This window comes from Phlebotomus papatasi, chromosome 2, assembly GCF_024763615.1.
Source record: "Phlebotomus papatasi isolate M1 chromosome 2, Ppap_2.1, whole genome shotgun sequence".
NCBI classification, from domain to species: Eukaryota; Metazoa; Arthropoda; class Insecta; order Diptera; family Psychodidae; genus Phlebotomus; species Phlebotomus papatasi.
Window position 1 is genome coordinate 62,968,430 of NC_077223.1, and position 8,752 is coordinate 62,977,181.

Genomic DNA, 8,752 nt, shown 5'->3' on the forward strand with positions numbered 1-8,752 from the left:
GAGCAGTAAAAATCTAAGTGGGGTATTGTGGCCTATGCAGGGCGGAGCATTCTCATACATTTTCCGTGCAAAAGTATGGTATATTTTTTCTAAAGTTATTTTTTAGTTTTAGTATAAAACCAAATGCAATCATTTTAAAACTTTTACCAAATGAAAGAGTATCTAATGTTATGTTATTGGCTCAAAATGTATAATGATTGCACGAGGATAACAGTTCCTAAAACCTATATGAAAAAGACGTAAAATTCGCAATTTTTTAAATTTTACTGACAAATTTTCTATTTGTAACATCAGTAACATTTTAAATTCAATAAAAATATATTCTTTGTACATGTGCCTACCATTTCATGTTATATTTATTTTTATGGGATCTAAGACTTAAAAATTATAAAGAATTTAAGTAAAATATACCATTTCTGAATTAAAATGTTCCATCTGTTAGTTAATCATCCTAGGGCCTATGTAAGTTTTTGCACTTCAAAACGCTTTTTATAATATTTACATATAAAATTTTTAAAATTGAGAAAATAGCAGAAATAAAAAAGATATTAAAAATCCCACCTATCCAACTGGTCCATGTAAATTGAATTGCACTTTTAAAACATTTTTTTAAATATATCAATATCTGTGTCTATCGTACATGTAAGTCGTAATAAAATCTGCTGTTTAAAAAAATATTACAGACTTTTTCTAGTAAAGTACTATAACGTGCTGAACTTGGAGATGGACTGCCAAATAAGCTTAACTGAAACTGATCCTCAATTACTTTGATCATGTTATTTCTACTGTAAATAACTATACTCAGCAAATAAGGTTTATTTACAGAATTCAAACTTTAAGTACTGTGACGTTAGTAAAATTTAGGACATAAGATTCAGGTTACTGCTACCTGAAGATTTGAGTCACTTGAGTCCATCGCTTTCATTAACAAAAATTCTAAAGATGAACTGCCTCGTCTTCCACTAGATGTTTATAGATTCAACTCCAAATCGAATTGGCAATTGGCAGTCATTCTGATTTAGATTAACTTTAAGAATTTTATTTAAAGCTCATCTAGACTTTTCACTAGTTTTAAGATTTACATTCAATTTTATTTAGTATTGACGACCAATTTTTGGATGACTTAACAAACCGAAAAGATAAATTGCTAATATTAGAGTATATTTAAAAATTATTCCAAGAATTAAATGACTGAGATAAGATATGTTATCACACTTTTCATTCACACGAAGTACTCAAGCAAATTCATTTGAGAGCTTCGCACTCGCTAGAAATTCATCTTGTAGACATGAGTTCTTGCGAAAATCCAAATGGTAACTTAATAATTTCCGCTACTACTTACCCTTTCAAATATTTCTTTAAACTTTAGTTCCAGAGGACCTTGATGAAGACTCCTCCAAAAGGGAATTAAAAGAAATGGAAGAAGGCTTCCACGAAGTGATGAAAAGCATAGAGATGATTAAAGTTTTAAAGCAACTCCAAGCATCACTCGAGGACAATATTCTAGACCTTTTGGAGGGGAAGGATGAGCTTGGAGATACTGAAGAACAAGGTGCTGCTGGAGGACATCGTGAGACACACTCAAAGCTTGAGATGGAAAAGCTACAAAATTCCAAGGAAGAAGCATCACAAAGGTATGAAGATTTTAAGAAAACTCTAGCTGAAGGCGCTAAAGAATCCTTCAAATGCAAAGAATTAGAAGAACAAGTGGCCCGAATGATACAGGATATGCAGGAGTTCGACGCGACTTTAAATTTAATATCCAATGAGGAGGCAAGTTCAAAAAATAATTAGTTAAATTACGATCTTTAATATCACGAATAAATGCTCAAAAAGCCTGATCACATTGAGCCCTGGCCATTAGTGCTATCTTCTGGGCCTTTTGTACCACTTCTGGACACCTCTTCTTCCGGATCAGCCGACAGTCCTGGAAGAATCCTTCATTGCGTGGGAATCCATGGCTACCGTCGCTGAATGTCACAAGTCCCAGACCCCAAATCCGTCCACCACGGAATTCCCCTTCGTAGCGCATCCCATCGCTGCGCCAGAAGATCCCATGACCATGGAACCAGCCCTGCATGAACTCTCCCTCGTACTTAGAGCCATCCGGGAAACACATCACACCCAAGCCTGAACACATGCCATTGCTGAAGGCGCCGTCATAGCGAGTACCGTCAGGAAGGAGGAGATGACCCATGCCGTGCTTCTGGCCACGGGCACTCCAGTCGCCCACATATCGGGTTCCGTCATCGTAACGAAACCCTCCGCACTTTACAACACCTGCACTTAGAACACCTGTAGAAGGAAAGCATTCAAGATGATTTCAGTTGAGATGAATGATTGCTTTTCAAATTAATTTACGATTTATTCATTAACCATCTTAAAACAATTAATTTGAAAAAAAAATTAATATGCATATTGATAAAAAAAAAACAGTATAGAAAGATAATCCAGTGTACCAATCTGCAGATTTAGGATTCAACCGTTAATTTAAGTTAAAATTAAGAAAAAAAATTCCCTGAATTTCCTGATGAAATCCTGATGCGATTTCCAGAAGAGTGAATATAACGAGACTTGAGCAGGTAACTTTTATCCGACTTATTTGAAATTTACAAGATAGCTGATAAGAAAAGTCAGCTAACGTTAGTAAATTTAGTTCTATGAATTCCCTTCTAATATGTTTGGGATTAGGCTAATGCTGACTTATCATAACTGAGCTTATATGGAAAACGAAACAACACATCGCTCCTTGTAAATTACAAGAGGCTAACTCACTTTTTTTTGCGATTTTGAGATTTTATTAAACATTTAAGGACGAGACACTTTTTACGGACCAAAAATCAACAATAAAAATAAAATCAATAAATAAAACTTGTGAAACGCCGTGTAACCTTGAAAAGCCTGATTCGGTGTATCTTCTACCTCTATGGGCGATAGGAACAAAAATAGCCCAAAATGAGATGGCAAGCTTCCCAGGTTTGCGGAATGCTCGAACTCACAAGATAGAGCTCTCTGTGAATTTGTTTTTCGTATGATCTTTTGGTGCTTACTGGTCTACTACACGGTAAAAAATTTCGGCACATATTTGTTCCAAAAATTAGTTCGTCCACGGACACCATAATTTTTTGCATAATCTTGTTCATTTTACGATACTCAAAAAGATACCCAATATTAGTAACGAATTTGTTCCAAAATGTAGCTCGTCCACGGACACCGAAAATTTTTGGAACAAATTTGTACCTTCTAGGAGGAACAAAAGATACCCAATATTAGTAATGAATTTGCTCCAATAAATAGCTCGTCTAGTATAAAATTGTATCCCTCCTCCTCTTACACTCAGTCACCCGTCACCGAAGCGAAGAGGACGCCAAATCTGTGGCAATTTTCGTGCTACACGCTTTCATTTTTTTTATTCAAGATTCCCTTCCTATCCTGCTGCCAGCACTCGCATATGATTTCGTCATGCACGCATCTGTATAAAATACTCTTAAGTTGATTTTTATTTGATGTTCCTTATGAACTTTCGCCACCGAAATCCATCTCGACTGAAGTATAGGCCTTAACTGTAAGACAAAATCACTTACACGAATTTGTTCCCGACAATGGGAACAAAAAGATACCTCATATGAGTAACAATTTCGTTCCAAAAATTTCCTCGTCCACGGACACCGAAATTTTTTGGAACAAATATGTTACAGATGTAGGAATAATATTATTATAAAAAAATATGTACCAATTTGTTCCTGACAGTGGGAACAAAACAGCCGAGTGCAACAAATTCTGTTCTAAATTTCAGGAACAAATTTGTATAAAATGAAATCAACTCAAATATGTAGACGTTCCACTGTATCAAAACGGTTCCAAAAGAAAACTCTAACAAAATTGTAACTGCATTTCATAACAAAATTATAAAGAAAACATTTTGGAACAAAAAAATACCTTTTCAAGGTGCAAATCAATTCCAAAAAAATTTGCTCCAAGGAAAACTTGTTCCAATATTTTGGTCAGTGTCCAAAAGTTTTTACCTTGTAGAAATCAAATTGATACATAAATCACAAAAGCATTATAAAATAAAAAATTGGTAAAGAAAAAATCACTTAGGTTTTGGTTATGTGTTATGTCCAATGCACAGTAACTTTTGTCTTGTAAACACGTTTTTGACATTTTAATGAGAGTCAATGAAACAGTTATCAAATCATCTCGCTCTTTCTCATAGGATATTTCGAAAACATGTTTACAAACAAAAGTTGTTGTGCGTTGAGCATTATGCCCAACGCACAATAACTTTTGTTTAGTAAACATGTTTTTGACATTTCAATGAGAGTGAGTGTGATCTAGATCTAGTCATCTCGCTCATACTCATGGAAAATTTTAAAAACATGTTTAAAAACATGTTATTGTACGCTGGTCATTACAAGCATACGGACAAACAAAAAATGTAAACACGAAAAAGGTAAGTCATTCTCGGATATTTAACCGATTTATTACTGATTTCAAAACCAGTTAGGGTGGAATCACCACTTCTCGCCAGTGCCCCACTTTTCGCCACTTATATTAAAATCGCAATTTTTCGCAATTTGTGAAATAAATGAGCCGCAAAGTTCTTTGTATTTTTACTGCTGCTACGTATAAAGTCGAAAAATAATAATTATTCTTTTTGGATTTACGATTTTGAACATTTTTCAGAATAATATTTTAATCAAGTGCATCGAATTCAATATTTCTTATCAAATATACTAAGTGTCATCATATTTTCATCAAGCAAAAAATACTTTATTGGATAAATAATTTGACTATTAAATATTTAATTACCCTTGTGGAATACATAAAATTTGTATTCAGTCAATTAATATTCCATTTTATATTATTTTTATATAAAAATGAGGCATGGCGAAAAGTGGTTATCTTCTGGAATTGATTTTATCACCTCTTGCCATCAGTTTCGCTTCTAGATGGGTAACAAGTTTCGGGACAGAAAAAAGAATATTTAAAAAATATTGGTAATTTACGAATACTTAACCGACTCATGACCGATTGCGACCGGTGCAATTGGGTTGGAAATTTCAAGACCTTTCCAAAAAATCCCAATTCAACCTTATCGCTTGAAAAATGCGCCCCCTGAATAGTTAAACTTTTTCTTTCAAAAATTAAAGATGGCAATTTTTTTGGATCATAGTTATGTTTGGACGAAATGTTCGCCTGGACCACCTCTAAAACATATCCAAAAATAAAAGGAATCGTAGGTGCCGTTTTCGAGAAAAACCAAAAAAAAATGGTTTTGTAGGGGCTGGGGGGGGGGCAGGGAAAAAAAACGTCTGGAGACTTGTCTGGAGATATTGTTTTTTATTCGGGATCACCGAAGACCGGAAGTTGATATCTCATACCGTTTAAACTCTAGCACAGTAACAAGTTGAAAAAAAAATCAATTATATAACTGCTCTCTCTCTTTAAGTTCGAGGAGTAAAATCAAAATTTTGACTTGATTTGGAATGAAATTTCCGTTTCGTTGGATGTAATTTCTAACCAGCGTTCCCTGCCGAACAAGCGTTTCTTCGACCCTTACTAAAAATTTAACTGAACATTGCGTTAATAATAATGCAGAAATTCTTATCAGAATCTTAATTGCTTAATTACTGTCTTTAACTTTGCCTTAAACGTTAAATTTGAAAAAAAAAAATCATGACTCGGATAATTTTTTCTCTTAGTTTTTTCTAATTGCAGTTCTTCAGGTAATCATCGTAAGAAATTTCGCTATCAGAATATCAATTCTGTTAGACATTTGAACGAAGAATGCTTCTCCTAATGCTATTCTACAATTTAATTACTCCATTTAGGTTTTTTTTATTTGTTTCACTTGATTTTTATGAAAGCTGTGATATTTCTTAATCTCAGTTGAAACAGCTCCGAAGTCGTTTCTTTTTCACAATTGAAACTCTTAAGAAGAACCCACAATTATATTAGTTAAATTATTCAAAATTATTCACTTGGGAAAACATAACTGAGCACGTTTAACTAATTAATTCTCAAAAATAATAATTTTTAAATCATTTTTTGTTGCACTTTCTTCAATTGTTTGATACTCACCGTCCATAAGGAGTCGCTGCCGAAGACCTTCTGAGACCATTCTGAATCCCTTGTCTAGTCGCAGGGCTTCACATGTTATTCAATTAGATTCTGGATTAAAAACTAAAATAGACAAACTGTGCACTTGCTGAGCTTCCTCCGTGACTGAGGCTGAAAGTGAAACTGAACTGCTGATTGATGGACGCTTTGTGGTTTTTGGTCGCAATTCCTCCACTTCTTCAGCTGCTCGGAGGAGACGCCAAGAGCGAAATGAAAGCATCGCGCGAGACGTCCAAGAGAGCCAGTCGACTGGAGAGAAATCTTCACTTTCTAGTCTCGAGTTGAAATGTGGGAGTTGATGCAAAAATTGTAGATTTGCATTTAATGAAAAGGGTTGCGAGATGTAATTTATGCATTTTGGAATAAAGTTGGTTACTTCGCAAGAAGACTGAAAAGTTAGAGCTTGGTTACGGAAAAATCAAGTGAGTTTCTCAAGAAATTTAGATTCAATGGGGAGATAATAATGATTAGGATCACGGTACAGAAGAATTTCTACAATTTATGTGGCTAGTCCTTGACACTTCCAATGCTTCGAACGTCTTTAATTTTATTTTTAACTGCTCGAACTCCAAAAGAGAGCAGGTTCCATAATCCAAAAACATGATTTTTTGACTTATCTCAAAATTGTCCCAAACGATTTCAATGATTTTCGGATAAGTTTTGTATTTAATTTAGCTGAACATTTCTTCCTTAGACACCTTTCACCGGTTAATTCGCTATCTTGAATTATTCAAGGTCAAAAGGTCAACCACCCTGGGGGCCTAATTTGCAACAGATTTGGACAAATTTAGACTTTTTTGAAAGCTCTTGAATTCCTGAACCCGACTGCATCGGTTACAATCGGTGATGGATCAGGAAAGTAACGGTAATAGCCTTATTTTAAAAATACTGTTTTTCGCACTTTTCCAGTCTTTTGACCCATAATTCAAACGGAAAGTGATATCGACTTACAGATTTTGATGACCTTTCTAAAATAACAAAATCTCGAAACTAATGTTTTTCTTTATTTGAAAGTTTCCGGTGGTCACCAGTGAGATTTTTTTTCATCTCAAGACTAAAACAATTTTTCAATCTTGCCCAGAGCTTTCGGTCCGGATATGGACCTTCTTCAGTGGTCGACTAAGACTATGTTTTTGTGGTTTCTTGAGGATTCGTTCACTTTGTGGGAAATAGGGAAAAACATCACCAGCAGGAAAATCAGTTGGGAAGGTTTGTATGGGATTTCAATATTTACAATTTTATAATTTCTAAAAAAAAACTTTTCTTTCTGCAAAGACTCAATTTTTCTTTGTCTCGTAATCCGAAATCACACCAATTCCTTGCCTGTAACTAATGTTTTTCTTTTTCCCCCTTCCCTTTTATGCATCAAAAATGAGCTTTTTCTAACTTTACACAAAATTGGCGCAAGCGATTTCAATGATTTTCGGATATGTCTTGTAGTTAGTTCAGCCGAACATTAAAATATTGACACCTTTCACTGGTTAATTCGCCATTTTGAATTATTCAAAATAAAAAAAATGATTTTTTTTAAATATCTTCTTCTTGAACAATTTTCAACTTCAATATGGTTTAGTGGTAATTTATAGACAAATTAATCGAAATTAATCTTATTATAAGCATCCAAAAATTTTCGAAAAAGAATATAAGACAGAACTCTTTCTCAAAAGTTCGAGCAGCTCGCAAAGCCTTTGACGCTTTGCCACCTCTTTATACCTTCATAACACTAAATCTACCAAGACGCCGGTCAAAATGACCGGTTTAAAAACTTTTTAAAATATTTAAACATACTTAAACGGTAGAATGTCACTATCACACTATGAATTTTTTAAAATATGCATATAATATATTTTTCAGTGTTTAAATTTTAATTCTTTCCTCTTTTTTTTTTAAAAGAAAATCGACCAAAAACGATAGGTAGGTTTAGTGCTAAAGAATTTCTTTAAAGATTAAAGTCTCATCTCCATTCAATTTATTGAATATTAAATGGACAGATGAACCTATATCAGTTTATTGTAGGTAAGATTCTTAACGTGAGCAAACTCAGATAGCATGCAAATTCGATTTTGAGCTAAAGCTTGAAGGTGGGTATTCAGTAATTTTGAACTAAATTTCTGAAATTATTTCAAATTCTGTATTTAATAAACCAAAATATCTAGAATGGATGAAGTGACAGAAGGATGATATTATATAGGTGAAATGTATGAAATATAGACAAGCAGACGAATTCTGTAACGCTCTGGTAATGTCGTATGACAAATTGTATTCGAATCTTAGGGGAGCTTTTTCGAAAATGTGATTCTGTAGTCGTGATTGTCAGATTCTGACAGTCAGAAGTGACATATTTGAGATTTCTGGCAATTTAAATGACAATAAATTGTATCAAACAAATCAACCAAGATTATGAGCATGTCAATTATGAGAATTCTATCTCTTTAAACTGCACTGAGAAAAAAGGGGGTGCGATTAACTTTTTTTCCTCGTAACTTTAACACTTTTTAGGTGTAAAAATATATCAACATTTTTAATGTTAATTTTCCACCTTTTTAAGTGTAAAATTAACGTGAAAAAGGGTTAATTTAATCACTAATACACCTAAAAAGGGTGATATTTACACCGATTTCGGATCAAT

The 8,752-nt window shown here is 33.7% G+C and overlaps 1 protein-coding gene across 1 annotated transcript; it reads right to left on the reverse strand.

Moving 5' to 3' along the window:
• Positions 1 to 1,794: 1,794 nt before the first annotated feature.
• Positions 1,795 to 6,330, reverse strand: LOC129800249 (MORN repeat-containing protein 4 homolog). The gene is made up of 2 exons (XM_055844518.1): positions 6,085 to 6,330; positions 1,795 to 2,295 (listed from the first exon to the last, which is right to left on the reverse strand). Exons 1-2 carry the CDS (start codon positions 6,122 to 6,124, stop codon positions 1,829 to 1,831), a joined length of 507 nt encoding a protein of 168 aa, XP_055700493.1. The 5' UTR covers positions 6,125 to 6,330; the 3' UTR covers positions 1,795 to 1,828.
• Positions 6,331 to 8,752: the final 2,422 nt, after the last annotated feature.

Coding starts and splice junctions, on each gene's coding strand:
- LOC129800249 (XM_055844518.1), bottom strand. CDS start 6,124: ATGGTCTCAGAAGGTCTTCGGCAGCGACTCCTTATGGACG. Junction 2,296..6,084: donor GCAGCGACTCCTTATGGACG/GTGAGTATCAAA, acceptor TTCCTTCTACAG/GTGTTCTAAGTGCAGGTGTT.